The sequence below is a fragment of the Ostrea edulis genome, chromosome 5 (assembly GCF_947568905.1).
Source record: "Ostrea edulis chromosome 5, xbOstEdul1.1, whole genome shotgun sequence".
In the NCBI taxonomy this organism is placed as follows: domain Eukaryota; kingdom Metazoa; phylum Mollusca; class Bivalvia; order Ostreida; family Ostreidae; genus Ostrea; species Ostrea edulis.
This window is the reverse complement of record NC_079168.1, coordinates 71,200,880-71,224,732: the sequence shown is the minus strand read 5'-3', so window position 1 is coordinate 71,224,732 and position 23,853 is coordinate 71,200,880. Positions and strand designations below refer to the sequence as shown.

The 23,853-nt window shown below is 34.4% G+C and overlaps 1 protein-coding gene across 1 annotated transcript in view; it reads left to right on the top strand.

Moving 5' to 3' along the window:
- LOC125652899 (importin-11-like) overlaps nucleotides 1-22,220 on the top strand; it is a 28,715-nt gene extending 6,495 nt beyond the window's left edge. Inside the window, exons 6-26 of the mRNA XM_048882375.2 lie at nucleotides 401-508; nucleotides 660-730; nucleotides 3,678-3,777; nucleotides 6,752-6,841; nucleotides 6,940-7,095; nucleotides 7,622-7,662; nucleotides 7,828-7,966; nucleotides 8,103-8,208; nucleotides 8,906-9,069; nucleotides 9,228-9,268; nucleotides 9,771-9,836; nucleotides 10,471-10,635; nucleotides 10,812-11,004; nucleotides 13,092-13,171; nucleotides 13,250-13,330; nucleotides 13,704-13,799; nucleotides 14,606-14,719; nucleotides 14,866-14,987; nucleotides 19,685-19,786; nucleotides 20,111-20,189; nucleotides 21,464-22,220. Of these exons, the coding sequence (XP_048738332.2) occupies nucleotides 401-508; nucleotides 660-730; nucleotides 3,678-3,777; nucleotides 6,752-6,841; nucleotides 6,940-7,095; nucleotides 7,622-7,662; nucleotides 7,828-7,966; nucleotides 8,103-8,208; nucleotides 8,906-9,069; nucleotides 9,228-9,268; nucleotides 9,771-9,836; nucleotides 10,471-10,635; nucleotides 10,812-11,004; nucleotides 13,092-13,171; nucleotides 13,250-13,330; nucleotides 13,704-13,799; nucleotides 14,606-14,719; nucleotides 14,866-14,987; nucleotides 19,685-19,786; nucleotides 20,111-20,189; nucleotides 21,464-21,619 (2,270 nt within the window). The 3' untranslated portion in view covers nucleotides 21,620-22,220. The remainder of the gene's footprint in view (nucleotides 1-400; nucleotides 509-659; nucleotides 731-3,677; nucleotides 3,778-6,751; nucleotides 6,842-6,939; nucleotides 7,096-7,621; nucleotides 7,663-7,827; nucleotides 7,967-8,102; nucleotides 8,209-8,905; nucleotides 9,070-9,227; nucleotides 9,269-9,770; nucleotides 9,837-10,470; nucleotides 10,636-10,811; nucleotides 11,005-13,091; nucleotides 13,172-13,249; nucleotides 13,331-13,703; nucleotides 13,800-14,605; nucleotides 14,720-14,865; nucleotides 14,988-19,684; nucleotides 19,787-20,110; nucleotides 20,190-21,463) is intronic.
- Nucleotides 22,221-23,853: the final 1,633 nt, after the last annotated feature.

Sequence of the window (23,853 nt, the reverse complement as noted above, 5' to 3'; positions counted from 1 at the left end):
AAGACTGTTTAAAGTCTTCAGATCTTGATGAAATTCAATATTTCCATTGTCAGATATCTTAGCTTCAAAAATCATAATTTTGGGAATATTTTCAAGCTGTTTCTAAAAGATCTTTCTCTTGTGAGCATATCAAAACAACAAAACCAAAATTAAGAAGTCATTGATGATAGGAAATTTGATAAGTTAGAAGGAAGCAGATTGCCTATGTAATTTGTGTATATTCAGGTATAAGGAAGCAGATTGCCTATGTAATTTGTGTACAGTGTATATTCAGTTATAAGGAAGCAGATTGTCTATGTAATTTGTGTATATTCAGTTATAAGGAAGCAGATTGCCTATGTAATTTGTGTATATTCAGTTATAAGGAAGCAGATTGCCTATGTAATTTGTGTATATTCAGTTATAAGGAAGCAGATTGCCTATGGAACCAAAGATCCAGCTACAAACCAGGATATGTCCAGCTTTTTAAACCAGATATTTGTCAGACTGAAGGAAGTCTTAGGTTTCAGTAAGTAATTTATCAGTCACAAAAAACTACCATGTACATAGATTTGTATATAATTAACGTCTTTTTTTCTTTGTGTTTGCATCCAGGCACAATATGGTGGTCAGATTCGGATTTCATCCTATCTATGACTTCCATCCTTTTCGTTTTGTAGGACAGAGCATGTGGGGGAATCACCAAGTTCTAGAAAAGTGTCAGAAAATGATCCTACTAATCACTAAAATTGTAAGTAATGGTAGTATTAGTCTTCATCCAAATCTACCGGTCACTAAAACTGTAAATAGTGTTAGTCTTCAACCAAATACACTGGTCACTAAAATTGTAAATAGTCCACCGGTCACTAAAACTGTAAATAGTGTTAGTCTTCATCCAAATACACTGGTCACTAAAATTGTAAATAGTCCACCAGTCACTAAAACTGTAAATAGTGTCAGTTTCTCCTGAATCCACCGGTCACTAAAACTGTAAATAGTGTCAATTTTCTCCCAAACCTACTGGTCACTAAAACTGTAAATAGTGTCAGTTTCTTCTGAATCCACCGGTCACTAAAACTGTAAATAGTGTCAGTTTCTCCTGAATTCACCGGTCACTATAACATTTGAAACATTTGATTGTAAGACTTTTCTTGCTTATGTACATGAATATCAAGTAATAATTGAGGCTCATAAAAGTATGGACCAGTCAGTTTGGGAAGTCATAAAATAGATCTTATTGGTCAGTTTTTAAGAAATGTTTTAGGAGGACTGTTGTTTAATTTAAGAATATGCAACACTATACTGTATACAGGATTATTTTCTATACTGTATACAGGGATATTTTCTATACTGTATACAGGTTATTTTCTATACTGTATACAGTGTTATTTTCTATACTGTATACAGGGTTATTTTCTATATGTATACAGTGTTATTTTCTATACTGTATACAGGGTTATTTTCTATATGTATACAGTGTTATTTTCTATACTGTATACAGGGTTATTTTCTATATGTATACAGAGTTATTTTCTATACTGTATACAGGATTATTTTCTATACTGTATACAGGATTATTTTCTATACTGTATACAGGATTATTTTCTATACTGTATACAGGATTATTTTCTATACTGTATACAGGGTTATTTTCTATACTGTATACAGGGTTATTTTCTATACTGTATACAGTGTTATTTTCTATACTGTATACAGAGTTATTTTCTATACTGTATACAGGATTATTTTCTATACTGTATACAGGATTATTTTCTATACTGTATACAGGATTATTTTCTATACTGTATACAGAGTTATTTTCTATACTGTATACAGGATTATTTTCTATACTGTATACAGGGTTATTTTCTATACTGTATACAGGATTATTTTCTATACTGTATACAGAGTTATTTTCTATACTGTATACAGGATTATTTTCTATACTGTATACAGGATTATTTTCTATACTGTATACAGGGTTATTTTCTATACTGTATACAGTGTTATTTTCTATACTGTATACAGAGTTATTTTCTATACTGTATACAGGATTATTTTCTATACTGTATACAGGATTATTTTCTATACTGTATACAGGATTATTTTCTATACTGTATACAGAGTTATTTTCTATACTGTATACAGGATTATTTTCTATACTGTATACAGGGTTATTTTCTATACTGTATACAGGATTATTTTCTATACTGTATACAGAGTTATTTTCTATACTGTATACAGGGTTATTTTCTATACTGTATACAGAGTTATTTTCTATACTGTATACAGGGTTATTTTCTATATGTATACAGGGTTATTTTCTATACTGTATACAGAGTTATTTTCTATATGTATACAGGGTTATTTTCTATATGTATACAGGGCTATTTTCTATACTGTATACAGGATTATTTTCTATACTGTATACTGGGTTATTTTGTATACTGTATACAGGGTTATTTTCTATACTGTATACAGTGTTATTTTCTATACTGTATACAGTGTTATTTTCTATACTGTATACTGGGTTATTTTGTATACTGTATACAGTGTTATTTTCTATACTGTATACTGGGTTATTTTCTATACTGTATACTGGGTTATTTTCTATACTGTATACAGTGTTATTTTCTATACTGTATACAGTGTTATTTTCTATACTGTATACTGGGTTATTTTCTATACTGTATACAGGGATATTTTCTATACTGTATACAGGGTTATTTTTGCCCCATGTTATTCTCCTTTCTACACTTGCAGACATTTTTGCCCCGTTTTAAATTTGCCCAGACACAGTTGTGTTTAAAGAGAGATATGAGAGAGAACAGTTTCGCCCGGTCTTAAATTCGTCCAGTGACAACAAGGATGAAAGGGACAAAAATAAAACAGTGGCAAATATTTTCTGTGAGCAGTATTATGTATCTATGGACAGACTGTACAGTATTAGGTATCTATGGACAGACTGTACAGTATTAGGTATCTATGGACAGACTGTACAGTATTAGGTATCTATGGACAGACTGTACAGTATTATGTATCTATGGACAGACTGTACAGTATTAGGTATCTATGGACAGACTGTACAGTATTATGTATCTATAGACAGACTGTACAGTATTAGGTATCTATGGACAGACTGTACAGTATTAGGTATCTATGGACAGACTGTGCAGTATTAGGTATCTATAGACAGACTGTACAGTATTAGGTATCTATGGACAGACTGTACAGTATTAGGTATCTATGGACAGACTGTACAGTATTAGGTATCTATGGACAGACTACAGTATTAGGTATCTATGGACAGACTGTACAGTATTAGGTATCTATGGACAGACTGTACAGTATTATGTATCTATGGACAGACTGTACAGTATTAGGTATCTATGGACAGACTGTACAGTATTAGGTATCTATGGACAGACTGTCCAAAGTTTTGAATTTTACAGTACAGTAAACACATTTGTTATGAACATTCTTATAACGAATTTATGCTTATCATGAAGTGATATTTATTCTTCTATGAGAGGAAAATAACAAAAAATTCCTTGGATATAATGAAGTTTCATTATAACGAACTGTTTTTCATTAACCCTGGAGGTTCACTATAACAGTGTTTGACTGTATATATGTACATACTCATTATAAATGTAGGTGAATTATGATTATTCATATCAAAATGTTCCATTTTTCAGCTGTTGGACCTATCAGATATCCACCCCATCTCATTCATACAGTTGATTCGACCAACACTAGAGTTTGTGGTCACTTTCAATTTCTCAATGTCTGAAAAAGGTAAAGTAAATTGTTCTAAATGTATCTCTACAAAAAATGTGTTATATTTAGATGTAACGATTTTGATGAAAGTTTTTAAAATACTCATGTAAATGTATCTCCATGTTGTATCTATGTGAAAGTGTACCAATTTTGTTGTTTAAGGTCATATACGACATTTCTGACATTTTTGTTCTTAAATTTTTTTTTCATCTCTGCAACATGAAGAGTTCTTGTATGATTTCTGAAATAGATTTAAATTTTGTATTTCAGTGATATTTCCATACTTCGTATATTTGCCGGGTTTGATCTCCGATTAATCCAAAGATTTTTCTCCCCTTCTTTGCTACAATAAGTTAGTAATGTCCATGTATACAACCTAAGAGTTAACATCACATATTTGCTTGCCACAAACAGGAACTTTCAAAACATTCTAACTCTAAAACAGACTTGGTAAATAATACACCCCAAGTTGTTTTTAGCTCACCTGAGCTGAAAGCCCAAGTGAGTTTTTCTGATCACCTGTTGTCCCTTTGTCTGTAAACTTTTCACATTTTCGACGTTTTCTCCAGAACCACTGGGCCAATTTCAACCAACTTGGCAAAAAGCATCCTTGGGTGAAGGGCTTTCAAGTTTGTTCAAATGAAGGTTCATGCCCCCTTCAAAGGGAAGATAATCATAAAAATGCAAAAATAGGGTGGGGTAATTTAAAAATCTTCTCAAGAACCACTGGGCCAGAGTTTACATTTACATGAAAGTCAATTTCCATAGATGGTGCAGATTCAAGTTTCTTACTATCACAGCCCCCAGGGGTAGGATGGGGCTTCAATAGGGGATCAAAGTTTTACAATGTCAAACCTGTGGGGAAACTCTTTAAAAATCTTCTCCTCAAGAACCACTTGATCAGAAATGTTTATATTTACATGAAAACCTTTTTAGAAAGTGCAGATTCAAGTTTGTTGAAATCATGGCTCCTGGGGGAAGGTTGGGGCCACAATAGGGGATCAAAATTTTATATACAAATATATAGGGAAAATCTTTAAGAATCTTCTTCTCAAGAACCACTTGGTCAAAGAAGTTTACACTTACATGAAAGCTTCCTGACATAATGCAGATTCAAGTTTGTTTAAATTATGGCCCCGGGGGGGAGGTTGGGGCCAAAATAGGAGATCAAAGTTTTACAGGTGACTCTCGATAACTCGAAGTTCAAGGGACCTTGATAAAACTTCGAGAAATCGAGAGTTCGAGAGATCGAAATTCAGAAATTGAAGGTCTGCCGATATGGTTAAGATTTTACAGTAACCGGAAATGTTTACCAACAACATCATATGATATCGTTTTGACATGTTTCCTTTATATTCGTCAGGTAGTTAATTTAATATCAAAATAAAAAACCTTATTTTGCAGTAATAAAACCATTTCAAAGTTTATGTATTTATTTGTTCTTTAATCATGCTTAGATAGGCATACAAAACCCAGTTCCGATGAAGCTTTACTATCACAAACTAGAAACAGCACAATGTTATGTCGCTTTACCCAGAGCAAAAATTTTAACGAATGAGTAAAACGATGTTTTAGAGTAACTTTACACAAAGAACAAACTCGAGAAATTTAACATTCTGTAGATCTCTAAATTATGTATAAAACTTACTCTCTTGTTGTCACGTCAAAACAAATTATAAATTTTATTCATAGTCGGATTATATATAATTTTATCATCACGACTCAAAAAGCCAGTGGAAGGTGTAAACTGACCAATTAGCCAATTATATACTCAAGTGTGTCACCTTCACAAAGAAGCACGGGAGATGTTTCAACTATGTAAACACCTAATAACCCCTCCGGCAATCAACAAAATCCAGGTAAGGTCCATGAGGAAATCATTACACACTTGGGTAACGGTGGGTATACGCTACCACCACTTCGAGAGATCGAGAGTAAAAAACAATGAAATGTGTTTATGGGACCCAGTTTCACTTCGAGAGATCGAGAACTTCGAGACATCAAACGTTCGAGAGATCGATAGTAAATTTGCTTTGTTATGTAGTAGTTGGGCATTCTGCCACTACTATTGATATGTTCTTTTTACTTCGCGTTGTGTTTTTTTTAATGATGATAGGTGTTATATAAAGTATTCAACCCTTTAGATATTTCCAGGTAAGTTTGAGTCCGCCTAGGGTGAGGCTAGCAATAAAATAATAGATAAATAAAGTTTTAGACCTTTAATAAAGTTCAACAATTATAGGATAAATACCAAAATGATAATCCCGGGGAATGAATGTGGCTTGAGAGAAAAATATAACTAAATAGGAAAAATAAAGAAACAATAATCAAAAATACAGGGTGAGGCAACTCCTGATATTTACCTTGTTGCAAGGAATGGCTCAGCAGAAGCCCCGAGCACGGTTGTGCTCGGGTTTAAATACTATTCTTAACAAAAGAATGAAAGTAAAAGTTACCTGTAATGTGATTTGATAATAAATCTAGAAGTAACCAATGAGAAGTTTTGTAATAAAATACGTTTGAAAATATAAGATAACTCTCTTCCTGTTTCATGAAATAAACAACTCGAATATGAAGATAGGAATTTACGTAGACAAGTAAGTAGAAAATAATGAAATGGAGATAATATAAACCGATACTACCACAGTTATATAAAGAAAAATATCGGGACCATGATTCACTTTGAGAGATCGAAGTTCGAGTCATCGAGAGTCACCTGTACATGCGATTATATAGGGAAAGTCTTTAAATATGGTCCAAGGTGACTAAGGCAAGCGATATGGTCCATGGGCCTTTTGTATTTTTTGGGGGGTCACATGATACATTGCAGAATGCAAGTGAATTATACCTGAAGGCTGAAATGCCACCAAATATTATATATTACATATGACCTTAAAATCATAGAGTAGAAGAACTATCTGTGAACCATGCCAGATTGATATTTAAATTATTTTTTTATCTGTATAGGTGAAATGTTTTGTCTTTGTAACAGGTTTGGTGTTTCAGAGGTTCACAGTGAACTGCTTTAACTTGATGAAGGGTATTCTGTCCAGTGATGTCTACAGACCAATGAAATCTCCAGGTACATATGCACAGAGACAAACACCATGCTGGGCTTTTGCTTCATGAAATGCAGATTTAGCAGTTACATTTATAAATGACATGATTTCTTATTTTTAGAGCTTACTGATTCTGTTAAGATGGAGGCATATAAAATTAAGATGGATTTTTTCCAATTTGGAACCCTGCGAGAGATTTGTCGCCGCCTAGTTTCCCAGTACTTCCTGTTGACATCAGAGGATCTCAGTAACTGGGACAGTGACCCCGAGGGTTTCTGTAAATATATTATTTGTTTGCTTATTCTAAATCCTTTTAAGAATTTTTCACTCATGTTTAAACGTCATCAGCTGTAGGTGAAATGCCACTTTAGACCTTACGCATGAGATTCAAGGAAGCAGCGAGTGTTCTCTAGCAAGCTATTTCCTGCCATGACACATTCAGGACATCGGTTTTTAAGGTCTCATTTAAAAGACCCACTACCTTACATTTAAGTGCTGAAAACTTGGCTTAGGATCAGTCTTTACCTAGTTTTACATCTTTGCTTTGACACTGCCAAGGTACAAGTGAGGCTCAAACCCAAAACCTCCTAGTCACGAAATCTTAACTACTGAGTCACCTCCACATGTTGTGTAGATAGACTAACTAACAATGATAGGACTTGTAGAATAAATACATGAACTGTATACAACATTAGTTTCATTGCAGTTTTACTTTTACTATTTTCAGTAGCAAATTGAACTTGTTTCTGCACAGTATTACATGCATTTGTGCTGTACATTCAACACATTTCTGATCATTTCAGGTTTGGAGGAAGGAGGGGATTCTTTCAAATATTCATTAAGAGTATGTATCGTATTTTGGATTCTATTTATGGAGTCTTTTTAAGATTCATTGCACATTTCAGTTTGTAGATGCCACCTTGTCTTTGATATTACGATGTTTTCTGGAACTTATGTATGGTGTATGATATTTATGTACGGTGTTTAATGGTATTGTACGTTGTTGTAGCCGAGCTCTGAGGTGTTGTACCTGACCCTGTTTAAGGAATTCCGAACCTCTCTGATCCCCGTTGTTCTGGAAATGGTGGAAGCTGTGAGGGCACCTTGTAACCCTGAGGATATAATTGGGATCCTCAGTAAAGATGCGGGTGGGTTAAAAGATAAGTTTTGTATCAATCATAAAATAATGACACTGTATGGCCATTTTAAAGTGATTATTAAATGAGGATGATTTCGATAGTTTATATCATATGATGATGATGATGATGATGATGGTGATTTCAGTGTATAATGCAGTTGGCCTGTCAGCCTTTGACTTGTTCGATGATGTAGATTTTGACGGTTGGTTCTCCACACAGCTCTTACAGGAACTTAACATTAAACACCAGAAGTAAGTGTCAGATGTACAGAAGTAAGTGTTAGGTGTACAGAAGGAAGTGTCAGATGTACAGAAGTAAGTGTCAGATGTACAGAAGTAAGTGTCAGATGTACAGAAGTAAATGTCAGATGTACAGAAGTGTCAGATGTACAGAAGGAAGTGTCAGATGTACAGAAGGAAGTGTCAGATGTACAGAAGTAAGTGTCAGATGTACAGAAGTGTCAGGTGTACAGAAGTAAGTGTCAGATGTACAGAAGTAAGTGTCAGATGTACAGAAGTGTCAGATGTACAGAAGTAAGTGTCAGATGTACAGAAGTAAGTGTCAGATGTACAGAAGTGTCAGATGTACAGAAGTAAGTGTCAGATGTACAGAAGTAAGTGTTAGGTGTACAGAAGGAAGTGTCAGATGTACAGAAGGAAGTGTCAGGTGTACAGAAGTAAGTGTCAGGTGTACAGAAGTAAGTGTCAGATGTACAGAAGTGTCAGGTGTACAGAAGTGTCAGGTGTACAGAAGTAAGTGTCAGATGTACAAACTGAAGTAAGTGTCAGATGTACAGGGGTTCCATTATTTCAGAATTTTGAAAATGTCACCTTTATCTGTTAAAGAAATCATTTCTTATTTTCAGCCTGTGGTACCTTCTCTTCAATCAATTTTAAATTCCCATGATTTTAAGAATTCAAAAGCCTGTACATTGTATTTCTCTTACAGTTATCGCATCCTTCATCGACGAATTATCTGGCTGTGTGCCCAGTGGGTGGGAGTTAAAATGTCCTTCTCTCTCCGCCCCACCCTGTACCAGGCCATCATCTCACTCCTCAACCAATCAGAGGACTTGGTTGTCAGAATTGAGTCTGCTATGACCCTGAAAACTGATATCCTTCACACACAATGACTTGAATTTCTTCATTGCATAATGTTTAGTTTTTGATACTTGTAAAATTTTCATAGAACACAGACTTATACAGTGTACATCAAACCTTACAATATTGAATAACATATTTTTCAATAGTTTCCTTGACTTAGATTTCACCTGTAGATGATTTTGAATTCAATGTAGAGCAGTTCTTACCGGTAAGCTAACAGCATCAAAATTGTCAGGAAACTATAATGTAAAGATAATCACAACTTTATGTTACAGTTTTTCATGACTGCTCTTTCTATTTTACTGTTTTTCATGACTACTCTTTCTATTTTACAGTTTTTCATGACTGCTCTTTCTATTTTACAGTTTTTCATGACTACTCTTTCTATTTTACAGTTTTTCATGACTGCTCTTTCTATTTTACAGTTTTTCATGACTACTCTTTCTATTTTACAGTTTTTCATGACTGCTCTTTCTATTTTACAGTTTTTCATGACTGCTCTTTCTATTTTACAGTTTTTCATGACTACTCTTTCTATTTTACTGTTTTTCATGACTGCTCTTTCTATTTTACAGTTTTTCATGACTACTCTTTCTATTTTACAGTTTTTCATGACTGCTCTTTCTATTTTACAGTTTTTCATGACTGCTCTCTCTATTTTACAGTTTTTCATGACTGCTCTTTCTATTTTACAGTTTTTTCTATTTCAGTTTTTGGATTCCATGTTTTCCTTGTTATTTGAACTCCTAAAGGAAGTTCAGGAATGTGACAGCAAGGTAAATCACAGAAACTCCAAACTAAACTCCCAGGTTAACAATCGGTCTCTGTACTCAACTGAACTTCCAGGTTAACAATCAGTCTCTGTACTCAACTTCCAGGTTAACAATCGGTCTCTGCTCAACCCCATGTAGACTTTGACATAATTACATGTACGCTGTATATGTTCTCAATTACCTGTCTCTTGTTTGTTTTGTAACATATTGTTATCTGCCTTTCGCAGAGTTTGATGTTTCTCGTTTTTTTATACTCGGCATAAGTACTTTGCGTAGCTGTCCCTTGTTGTGTGTTTTGTAACATATTGTTGATTTGATTTGCACATATTTTATTGTATGAATATACAAAGGGATTGGTTACAAGTTCTAGCAATTTAGAAAACCTCTCCCGAATAATATATATTGTTATCTACCTCTTGCAGAGTTTGATTTTTCTGGGGTTTTTATACTCAGCATAAGTACTTTGCTACGTGCACATGTTCCTTGTGTAAAATATTCAAACTGACTCATGCTAGCCTTTTGTGAAAGTATAAAGGTGAAAAATGTATGCAACTGTTTTTGTATTCTTATTTCAACGTACACTGTACTTAGAAATATTCTTCTGAAGTAAACATGCTCTGGCTTTGTGATTCTCTAGATGCAGGTGTTGCATGTCATATCCTTTGTGATTGAGCGTACTGGTGGCCAAATTAAACCTTATGCTAGTTCCCTCCTCCGATATCTACAGACTTTGTGGCAGGAGGCCCAGGAACATAACATGTTGAAGTGTGCCATACTGACAACTTTGGTGCATCTAGTTCAGGTACAACATACCAACACCGTAGTTGTCCATACTGTATTCAAGTTTGTTCATTTTATTGTAAAATATGCTTCTCAGTTGTTTTCCCATGTCTGTCTTCTTTTTTTTCTTTTTTGTTGGATAGATATCCCTTAAAAAAAACCGAATCAGATATCCAGAGGAAATGTTTTATTTTTCAGGGCTTTAGGTCAACTTGTACATCAATGTTTGACTTCCTGCTTCCCGTGATTCAGTTCAGTACCGATGTGACCCAGGATCAGCATGTTTACCTGGCCGAGGATGGCCTTGACCTGTGGCTAGAGACCGTAAGGAATTCCCCCAGTCCTAACGATCACCTGTTACAGCTGTACAGAAACATGCCCGGTCTGTTGGGTAAGTTAGAGATGCCCGGTCTGTACAGAAACATGCCCGGTCTGTTGGGTAAGTGAGAGATGCCCAGTCTGTTGGGTAAGTTAGAGATGCCCGGTCTGTTGGGTAAGTGAGAGATGCCCGGTCTGTACAGAAACATGCCCGGTCTGTTGGGTAAGTGAGAGATACCCGGTCTGTTGGGTAAGTGAGAGATGCCCGGTCTGTTGGGTAAGTGAGAGATGCCCGGCCTGTTGGGTAAGTGAGAGATGCCCAGCCTGTTGGGTAAGTGAGAGATGCCCGGTCTGTTGTGTAAGTTAGAGATGCCCGGTCTGTTGGGTAAGTTAGAGACTACTAAAATAAAATTCTCAAATCCAAAACACTGTTTATAGGCCTTGGTCATGTTGGTGAATCATGTAACTTGAGATCAGAGAGTGTCATGACACACAGCGCTGCAGTCATTAAAGGTTTGGTATCGTTTACATTTGCTGTAGGTGCATGTACTTTAAACTTACCGTATATACTCGCCTATAAGTCGGATTTTTGGAGTCAATTTTTGGTCCAAAACCCTATGTCCGACTTATAGTCGCGTCCTAAGAAGATTGGTATTTTTCTGGGTGGCGAAATGTAGTGTTTTTTAAACAACTCTGACGATTATCATGGAATACCACACAAATGATTATTGTTCACAAATATCTAGACATATTGTATTGTTTGTGTATTTTAAAATCATGTATAAAGTACAAGTATTTACATATTTTTATCTATTTAAAAATAATTTACATACCAATAACTAATACTTTCAATTCAACTAATCTATCGTTTATCTGTAAAATTGAATTACGAACCCGATTTAATATTGAAATATTCATATGTATACCGGCTGAAATATATTTCATAACAGATTGAATATTGTTAACAGATAATTTAGATCCTCATTCTTGACTCTTAAAAACTCTATTGTTGATACAATGAATTATACCGGAATCCCACAATAACAGTTTGCGCGAGGCGCGTGCCACTAAGTAAACACGGTGTCAGGTACTGGTAATTAGACCATAATTGCTTAGGTAACAAGGGATCATTGCCCATAATAGAACAAGGGTTGCGTTTAAACCCCAAATAGATATGGCTTGGATATTGAGCAGATCATAATTATTAATTTCTCGAAATATTTGTTGAAACATAGGTAAAAACACTAGAGCATTGACTTGAAATTGTCAACCGAATCTGACAAAAATTTGTACCGACTTATAAGGGGGTCAATGGCAAATTCCTACAAAATAACCTTAAAAAATACAACCGACTAATAGGCGGACCGACTTATAGGCGAGTATATACGGTAGACATGCTTACAATGTATATTGTCTACAACATGATATGAAACACCTGATATCTTTAGTAAATGTACAATTACCTTCTAGTCTTTTGAGAACATTTCGAGCATAACTGAAACGTGTGGTTGTCCTTTTTAACAGATTACTTTGCCCCATTTCTTTAAGATGTTAATATACATGTAACTGTACTATCAAAATGATGGAATCCCAGGGCAATCCCCAGCTAAAGCAGTGGTTTTACTGTAACTTGTTTGAAACAATCATCATCTGAAACTTGATTTGTCATTAGGAGTTTACAGGCTAAAGCAGCAGCCCTTTGTTTTGATTTTTATGCAGACTGTCATTAAATTGTGGGAACCTCTCAGGTTGTTTTGTTGTGTGCAAGGCATAGGAATGCTTAGGAATTACATTGTCACATTCTAGGAATTTGAAATTGTAAGAGATGGGACTTCTATATTTAGCATGTGTGTTAATTGTATGAGGGTCATTTCATATGTACATTGGTCACTGATGCCCTCACAAGGAACACATGTCTAAAATGAATATCACAAATACGATATAAGATATATAAAACAAATGTATTATCTAAATACTTATTTACTAAGGATTATACTCCTGAAGAATAAAATAACTAGTCGAGTACACTCTATCAGCCTTGTGATATTTTTATTGGATTACTGCTTGTGTGAATTTTTCTATACATATTTCTGGATTTTATACACCTGTATATATTCACAATTAGAATTCCAGTATGTGTGACTATTTCTCTGGTTGTAGAGTCTGGAACAGAAACCCTGAGAATATGTTTAAAGATCATAGAGGCCTATCTGCTTCTTTGTCCACAACAGTTCATGCATGTGAGTACAATACTGTAGAGAGAAAACTACATCACTGACATGTACAGATGTTTCAAGTTTCAATTCATTTCATTGTAGCATTTCTGTAACAGTCTTGCTTCATCACTGCACGGCTTGGTGTCGAACATTCGAGAGGATGGACAGATTTTAATTTTACGGGTAAGTGCACCAATGCGACCAGTACGAGGATGACAAGTTTGACATTTAACCTGGTATTGTTTTGTTCTGGTTTGCTTTATGACAAATATGTGTACGCTTTTCCTTGATGTTGTTGCCAATACTTAACTAATTTGTCATTTGCATGTGTGCATCTCAAAAACTTTTCTTTCTATTTGTCCATTTAAGAAAATGGATGGGGAAAATTGTTTACTAGCTTGTTGATGGGAATTTTAAATGCTTTTTTTGTACAGCATTTTTGGACAGTAATGCCCCTCTCTGATGCCGTTAAACTGAACTATTTTTCTGATATAACAGACTCTAAATCAGTACTACTGTTGCTTCACATTGTAACATTTAGTTGTTCAATTTACAGGTTGTCGAATTAGCCTTAGAATTATTTCCTAAAGAGGGGCCTGACATATTCCTGGACATGCTTGTGTATGTGGTAAAGTCAGTGTTGGAGGACAAGGTAGACACATTGTTTTATTTCAGTACTGTGTACAGGAACATAGGAATAGTTTCATACCATATTGATTTTGTGTTAATACCGTAATTTAATTTTACTTGTAACACGGAACTTTATTGGCTGATCACACTGAAAGTATTTAGTTTATTTTACATATATATAACTTATATGCAACTTGGTACGGGGACATGCCCCCGTCACAACCCAAGCAGGCAAATAGGTTTTTCTTTATTTGTTTTTATGTTGTAGACCTGTACACTTAGTATTGTGCAATTAAAATTAAATGGATTCAAATATGCACAATAAGATACTAGTCTTTTGTTAGACATTTTTTTCTCTCAAAACATACAAGATGTACATGTTCATAAAAATTTCTGTTCTGTTCCATTTTAAAACATTTTCACTGAGCAAAGATTGCTTTATCTGCCTCTCAAAGTGTAGAATGCATCACATTTTACCAGATGACCTCACAATGACCTTTGAAGCACAATCAGTCAGTTGCTTATATTTTTTACGGTGTCGTTTTTTAAAGCATAAACTGACCCAGGGTTCTGTTATGTCATATAATGTACATAAGAAATAGCATCATTACTTTAGAAAATTATTTTATCCAAGTACTTTATCATAGTAGCTTATGCATTCTTATGCCCAAAGTTGTTTTGTGCTTTTTAAAAGTAATGAATGAATCATCTGGTTTTAAATTCATTCATCAAGGATAAGGATGAAATGGTCAAAATTATAACAGCAGGGAAAAAATTTAGCCAGACACTTCCATTATTTGAAACTTTGGAATTTTGTTGTTAAAACAGACCCAGTCGATGTTGACCTCCATGAATTTGACCCTGTTTGGCCGAGTTGTGCTTCAGAACCAGGAGTTCCTGTGGAAGCTTCTCCAACAGATGGCGCTTCAGTACAACCAAGATGTGAGTACCACATCTCCAGATACTTTTGAATACCTCTTTAGATACAATACGACTGGTCTAGATTCCTAACGTCACTGTCACTTTCTTTTGTTAGGGAGTTACACGTGCATTTGCAATGTCTCTGAAATAGTGGTTTTGTGTTTCAGGTGAGCAGTTTGTTTGGTGTTCTTCTAGACATTTGGTTTGACAACATGGACTACATCACACAACCAGAGAGAAGAAAGTTATCTGCCCTTGCCTTGGCTTCATTATTGTCTGTAAACTCAAGGTATTGGACAACTGCACATATACTACTACACACATCTTGACTAGCCAAGGGTTTTCGGTCCTCTCTGCTCCCCCATTATGAGGTTCTTATGCACTTCCGGTTGTAAAACACTAAGTGTTAATCTCTAGAATAGACTTGGAAAAGTTGCATGTGGTGACCCTCACCCACCCACCCACCCGTGGAAAAGATGCGGGATTCTGATTCTTTAATGTATATGCTGTGCTCACCCTAACAGCAGCATCGTTAGCAGACATGTACATGTATTATAATGTTTGTCAGATAATCATATTTGAAACTGAAAAGCTATGCAATTTCAGTACAGTTTGTGATACAAGGGGAGGGGATGGGTTTGGATCCCCCCTTTGCAATTTTTTATTATCAAATAAAGTATATGTACATGTAAATACATGTATTTTTGGTTCTGAACACTAATAAGGGTTTTATTTTTAGCTCATTCAGTGAGCTTTTTTAATCAAAATTTGCATGTCATCTTTCAGATGACTGATCTATCCAACCTCTTTTCAGAACTACTCAGCCAATTTCCACATTGTATCCATGGTTAAATAAGATTAGATTATGTTCAAATGAAGGGCCAAGACAGTGGTGAAGGGGAGATAATTATACCCCACACAACGAAGTTGCAGAGGGTGTAATGTTTTTGACCCATCAGTCAGTCAGTCCATCAGTCTCTCTCTTGTCAATGCAACTCCTCTGAGACCGCTCAACAGAATTTCATGAAACTTCTTTAATAGTTCATAAGGACACGCTGTGTAATGTGCATATTCCCAGGAAATTCTGATTCAATAATTTTTCTGGGAGTTATGCCCCTTTTGAACTTAGAATTTGAATATGTCTGCCCTGTTCTTACAGTAATGCAGAGCATTACCATTCATTATGTGAGGCATTGTCAAGCAATGTTGGAGTATGTGGTATGTGAGCTTGCTCACTTTTGCTTTCTTTCATTGAAAAATTCTGCATGTACACTTATTTAAATGAGATTCATATTTCAACACTTGCGTTGGTGAAGGCCTCAAAACATTGAATTTCACAAATTGTGCTTAAGGATGTGCATGACGTTTCTGACGTTTTGTCTGAAATTATTTTTTCATCTAAATATAGAGTTCTTGTACATGTATGATTTTCGAATAGGTTTGAATTTTGTATTGTAATATTACCATACTTTAATTGTATGTCAGCCTGGCTAGCTCAGTGGTTAGATCACCTAACTAACAATGCAAGGATCCTGGGTTAAAACCCTGATTGTTCCAAACATTTTTTTCCCTTCTTTGCTACAATAATCTTGTAATGTCTGTATAAACAATTTAACATAAGAGCTGACTTTACAGTTTTCCTTGCAACAACCAGGAACTATCAAAATATGCTAACTCTAAAACAGACTTGGTAATATACCCTAAGAATTAGATAAAATGCAAATGTCACAAAAAATTATACATGTACATTATTGAGAAATGTTGCGCATGTCCTTAAATATGAAAATCTGTGTTTATCTATTATCGTACATATAGTAGAAGACTAACTTATGATCAGCGCTTTTAAATACCCTAGTACTGAAACTAGGGTCCGGGGTATTTAAAATCATCTGTAGAACTACTATTCAAAAAGCCTAAACTTGCAGGAAAGCTTCTTTTTACATGCATAATAAAGATTCAAAGTTGTTCAAATCATAAACCCTGGGCCAAATTTTAATACATAAAAATGGACTTGTGAAAACTCTTTTCAAATCTTCTCAAGAACCATATCAAATGTACAACTTGTCATCAGATTTGCAAAACTCCACATAACTATGACCCATGGGCTCACATAGGCTTGAACAACCTAGTAACAGACTGTAAAATCATTGAATAACAGACTGTAAAATCACCGAGTAACGGACTGTAAAATCATTGAGTAACGGACTGTAATATCACCGTGTAACAGACTGTAAAATCATTGAGTAACAGACTGTAAAATCATTGAGTAACAGACGGTAAAATCATTGAGTAACGGACTGTAAAATCATTGCGTAACAGACTGTAAAATCATCGATTAACGGACTGTAAAATCACCAAGTAACGGACTGTAAAATCATTGAGTAATGGACTGTAAAATCGCCAAGTAATGGACTGTAAAATGATTGAGTAACGGACTGTAAAGTCATTGAGTAATGGACTGTAAAATGATTGAGTAACGGACTGTACAATCATTGAGTAATGGACTGTAAAGTCATTGAGTAACAGACAGTAAAATCATTGATTAACAGACTGTAAAATCACCGAGTAACGGACTGTAAAATCATTGAGTTACGGACTGTATAATCATTCAGTAACAGACTGTAAAATCATTGAGTAACAGACTGTAAAATCACAGAGTAACAGACTGTAAAATCATTGAGTAACTGACTGTAAAATCACCAAATAATGGACTGTAAAATCATTGAGTAACGGGCTGTAAAATCATTAAGTAACAGACTGTAATATCACAGTGTAACAGATTGTAATATCACCGTGTAACAGACTGTAAACTCATTGAGTAACGGATTGTAATATCACAGTGTAATAGACTGTAAAATCATTGAATAACATACAGTAAAATCATTGATTAATGGACTGTAAAATCATTGAGTTACGGACTGTAAAATCATTGAGTAATGAACTGTAAAATAATTGAGTTACGGACTGTAAAATCATTGAGTAATGAACTGTAAAATAATTGAGTTACGGACTGTAAAATCATTGAGTAATGGAATGTAAAATCATTGAGTAACAGACTGTAAAATCATTGAGTAACAGACTGTAAAATCATTGAGTAAAGGACTGTAAAATCATTGAGTAATGAACTGTAAAATAATTGAGTTCCGGACTGTAAAATCATTGAGTAATGGAATGTATAATCATTGAGTAACAGACTGTAAAATCATTGAGTAAGAGACGGTAAAATCATGGAGTAACAGACTGTAAAATCATTGAGTAACGGACTGTAAAATCACCAAGTAACAGACTGTAAAATCATTGAGTAACGGATTGTAAAATCATTGAGTAACAAACTAAAATCATTGAGTAACAGACTGTAAAATCATTGAGTAAGAGACGGTAAAATCATGGAGTAACAGACTGTAAAATCATTGAGTAACGGACTGTAAAATCACCAAGTAACAGACTGTAAAATCATTGAGTAACGGATTGTAAAATCATTGAGTAACAAACTAAAATCATTGAGTAACAGACTGTAAAATCATTGAGTAACGGACTGTAATATCACAGAGTAACGGACTGTAAAATCATTGAGTTACAGACTGTAAAATCATTGAGTAACAGACTGTAAAATCACAGAGTAACAGACTGTAAAATCATTGAGTAACAGACTGTAAAATCACAGAGTAACAGACTGTAAAATCATTGAGTTACGGACTGTAAAATCATTGAGTAACAGACTGTAAAATCATTGAGTAACGGATTGTAAAATCATTGAGTAACAGACTGTAAAATCATTGAGTAACAAACTAAAATCATTGAGTAACAGACTGTAAAATCATTGAGTAACAAACTAAAATCATTGATTAACAGACTGTAAAATCATTGAGTAACGGACTGTAATATCACAGAGTAACGGACTATAAAATCATTGAGTTACGGACTGTAAAATCATTGAGTAATGGATTGTAAAATCATTGATTAACAGACTGTAAAATCACTGAGTAACGGATTGTAAAATCATTCAGTAACAGACTGTAAAATCACTGAGTAAAATCATTGAGTAACGGACTGTAAAATCATTGAGTAACAGACTGTAAAATCATTAAGTAATGGACTGTAAAATCATTGAGTAACAGACTGTAAAATCATTGATTGTCATTGGGAGTTAATGTTTGATTGTTTGTGTTGGTTAGGTATACCTAGAAAATTTAAATCTCCACTGGTATTACTTATTTTCATAGGGTCAAATATTTTGGTTTAGAAAACCCTGAAGATATCATAATATCTGTCTGTTACGTCTGATAAGTCTGTACAGTCCATTACTTAATGATTTTACAGTCTGTTACTTTATTTTATGGTTGAAGAGTTGCTGTTCTTGATTGTAGTTCAGTTTCTGTAGGTTTGTGAACGATTTGAATTTGTGGTAATGTCTACACCGTGACAACAAAAGTTAAATCCCATAAAAATGAATGATTTTACAATATGCAAACATCCTTATTTGTTGCATTCAAACCATAATCTGTGGGGAGAGGAGGGTACCACAGTAGGCTCAGGTGAGAGAAGGGTACCACATTAGGCCCAGGTGAGAGAAGGGTACCACAGTAGGGCTCAGGTGAGAGGAGGGTACCACAGTAGGCTCAGGTGAGCATTTTGGTCTATTTGGTCTTATCAGACCAAAATATAACAGTTTGTTCATCATTGATGATCTTTAATATTCTCTCTCTCTGTCTCTGTCTCTCTCTCTCTGAATAGACACAAATTATACATAGGCCAAGACGATTATGTGATATTGTGATGTTAAATATGACATCAATGATCTTGATGTTTGCCATATATTTATGTTTGTTATCATGATAATACATACTCATGTTTTATCATCATATATTCACATACATGTATAATAGTGTATAATCATATAGAAAAGTGAAAATAAATATTGTAACACCAAAAAGAAAATATAACAATTTGTGGTTCACAATTTTCTATACTTGGTTTTGTGGACAGTGTGGTAGAGTCGAAGTTTGCGGGGATTGTGACGGTGTGTGTGGGAGTACTACATGATGTGACCCGGATACCGGTGGATGACGACCCCCTTCTACAGTTAGAGTAAGTTCTCTGTCAGGTCAATATTCATATACTGTAATACTGGCAGAGCAGATGAACACTAGTCATGTCTCAATCCACAGTTTCGTAAGGGAGATACTGCGTAATTAATTAATCAAGGGAGGTACTGCATAATTAATTAATTGAGATACTGCATAATTAATTAATTAAGGGAGATACTGCATAATTAATTATGGTGGTTTTAATTTCACTGTTTTTGCTTACAATTGAAATAATGAAAATTAAAGAGTTGTGAAAATAGGGCTATATACATGTACATGTATAACTATATAGAGAACGATTTGTAACAGTGATTTAATGTTGCAGTTCCCTTGTGATTAGTGAAGCAGATCAAGCGAGCGAAACAGACGAGGAAGAGGTGGCTCATGACAAGCGCAAACATCAAGTAAATATCTCAGTTTATCATTTAAAACTACATGTACTCGTATATATTACAGTATTTAGTATTAGTAAATATCTCAGTTTATCATTAACTACATGTACTCGTATATATTACAGTATTTAGTATTAGTAAATATCTCAGTTTATCATTTAAAACTACATGTACTCGTATATATTACAGTATTTAGTATTAGTAAATATCTCAGTTTATCATTAACTACATGTACATGTACTCGTATATATTACAGTATTTAGTATTAGTAAATATCTCAGTTTATCATTAACTACATGTACATGTACTCGTATATATTACAGTATTTAGTATTAGTAAATATCTCAGTTTATCATTAACTACATGTACATGTACTCGTATATATTACAGTATTTAGTATTAGTAAATATCTCAGTTTATCATTAACTACATGTACATGTACTCGTATATATTACAGTATTTAGTATTAGTAAATATCTCAGTTTATCATTAACTACATGTACATGTACTCGTATATATTACAGTATTTAGCATTAGTAAATTTCATGCTTTCCTAGATCATGGGGAAAATCAATGGCTAATGAATTTCATTGCAAAAGATTTCCAATAAGAAAAGTATAAAATGGGATTTTAAACGGAACTGTAATGGATGTTCCCAAATGGCTCCCCTTGAACATAACATTTTGAAACCACTTTGTAACATGAGCATGACTGATTGAAAATTAAAAAGATTTACAGTGCTCGATGATGAACACAGTTTAGCCAATCATAAGTTAGTATGCATATGTAATACACAATTTAGCCAATCGAAAGTTAGCTGCAGAACTGTAGCTCTCTGAGAAAATATTTGGACAGATCTCTGGTACGTGTCCCAATATTTTTCCGGAGAGCTACAGATCTGCAGCTAATCAAAAGTTAGTATGCATATCCAATGAAGATTACATGTATGTACATACATGTACTATACTATGGGCACTTTCAACTAAAATTGATAAATAAAGTAACAGAATAAAAAAGAAAACAAACTATAAAAATTTAGTTTTCCAAATGTTTTAAAATAATGACACCTTTACTCATACTAATATTTAAGTAAAATCAACTTGCAGTATGAAACGTCTATCCCCAGTGCTTCAAGATTTTTATACACAATTTGTGACCTGCATACATATCAGCCAATAAAATGTGTCAGAGTAACTGAACAAGAATAGTGCAGACTGATATCTAGTTTAGAACAACTTTAAAATGATTTGTTCTGTAATACTAAGTCATATGTTTCCTTTGTTCAGTTATCTAAACAGGACCCAGTGCACACAGTTCCTCTGAAGGATTTCCTTATGTCACAGTTACAATCATGTCAGGAGCAGACAGGAGAAAAGTTTGACCTTCTGATGGAGCAGGTTGACCCAGAGATCATCCAACAACTGAGGACGTTTACTAGGTAGCCATGGATACATATGGTACCCATAGTAACAATTACAGTGCTGCATGCTGCTTATGTCCTTGCTTCTGATAAACTTCAATGATCCATGGAGCTAGTGGGGATTTCTATCACTGGAAAAATCTTCCATAATCGAACTTTTTTTCTGTAAAACAAGGTCAAATGTTGACTGTGTTTCTCCATAGTTTGATCCATGTTGCTTTATCTACTTGATGCAGTGCAGTATGTGGAAGAAAAATTGTGATATTTTCTTGTGATGATGTTCATTGCATTAACTTCTTTTAAATGTCAGGATTAAATATCAAACCCAAAATGGATTACAAATACATATACATGTGTTATTGTCTGGTACATGAATATAGCCAGTAAATAAAATACCAGAGAAGAAAAAAATTCTTGATCAATTACCAGGTGCTAATGTGATGTTACATTTTTAGAAATACAGAGAAGAATTTTTTGTCATAAATTTTAAATTTTTTTATTAGTACAGTTTTTTTTTAAGTTGAAGAAAACAGTTTTAGTTCATTTGCAAACATTGACCTATTTCAAATGATACAATATGTATTTAAAATTCAGATTCTTTAATAAAATTAAGTTAAATATTGTCTTTTCTTGAATTTCTGCTTTTTTAGAAACGTACAAGGAATGAAGTAATAAATGCACTACAGCAACTTTCTTATAATAGAGATATACAGTATTTACATTTACAATGTTATTTTTACAAATTGTAGTGATAGCCATTTCCTCATGAATGTGACGTAATTGTGAACTATGCACAAATATAGTATGTCTATTTTAGCGGCTGGAAATTCTGACAGAAATTAAAGTAGAATGTGTATATATAAGGAATATATTTCTATTTTGAAATACATGAGGGAATGAGCTGCAATGCTTCATGCAGCATACTTTTCATGAAGCACGTTATGCTGACATGAAGCGTCGCAGTTCATGCTCTCATGCATTCTCAAAAATGAAATATCTGTTATCAAGGTTATGAATCGGTCCTCTTGCACATGGTTGATCATCTTGCTTTAAAGTTTTTCGATCTTGTGTTTGTTGCACAAATTGCACTTCTTATTTGGAACAATTGAACCCATTTCCAACACAATGTATACATGGCATTTTCATGTATAAAACTAAAAGGATTAACGTGTGTCGAAATATTTGACTCCAAGACTTACGTTTGGTGCCTATGTTTGAACCGGGATATGCACTACTGTAACAGTGGGTGAGAGTGATTGCCCCCAGAACTTCACCACACAGGCACTCCAGGAGAGTCGGGATGCCTCTCTGTATAGGGGACAATGTGGCTGTCTTAGATACATGTACATGACCTTCCTACAGTGTTAATACGTGTAGCTTTGGCAACAACTTCAGCTCGATCGATCTCCACAGGCCTGGATTTCTCAAAATAAACTCAATTCGAAACTTGGACTTCAGTCCGAGATTTTACTCAAATCTTAACTGCTCAAATAAAAGAAAGAAAACCATGGACTATCATGCCAGAAATCACAATTTCTATCCTCAGCAGAGGCATAACTTGTTGAATGACTCGCCGCTATGAATGATCGAGGCACTAGTATAACTAAGGGGGACGGATAGTGTGCCAGAGAATTGAAGGCTCCAAATAAAGTCAGCATCTTCCCAGGCTACATCCATCACATGAACAGATCGATGGAGAGGCTTTCCACTATTTTCTGTATAGTGACTTGTGCTATTACTGAATATTCAGATGTTTGAAAACTGCAATGTTCAAAAACATAACATGGATTTTGTCTGCGATTCACTCAGTTTTGACAGTCTGCAGTCACTGGAAAATGAGTTAAATTTTCTCTTTATTTTGCTTACTTTGTCATGGTGACAGACCCCCCCCCCCCCCCCCCCTTGAGTCATTAAAACAGGTACACACACATATATATCATTGTTTAAGTAGTTGTAAAATTCTTTTACCAAGCACATTTCAGGAATTAATTAAAGTTGCAGATCTTTCAGATGAGACCTAAAACCCAAGGTTCAGAAATGATACGCATATATAAGCACAATACGCAACTTCCAAGATATCAGCTCTTCTGTGATGGAGGTATATTAAGTGTTCTGTTGAATGCTTGGGTGGGTACAAGATAAATAAATATACTATAGACTACATGTAGCTATGTAAATAAGGATAAAAGTCATTGATTGATTGATTCTTGCTCAACATCTCTCTCGAGAATTTTTCACTCATATGGCGACGTCACC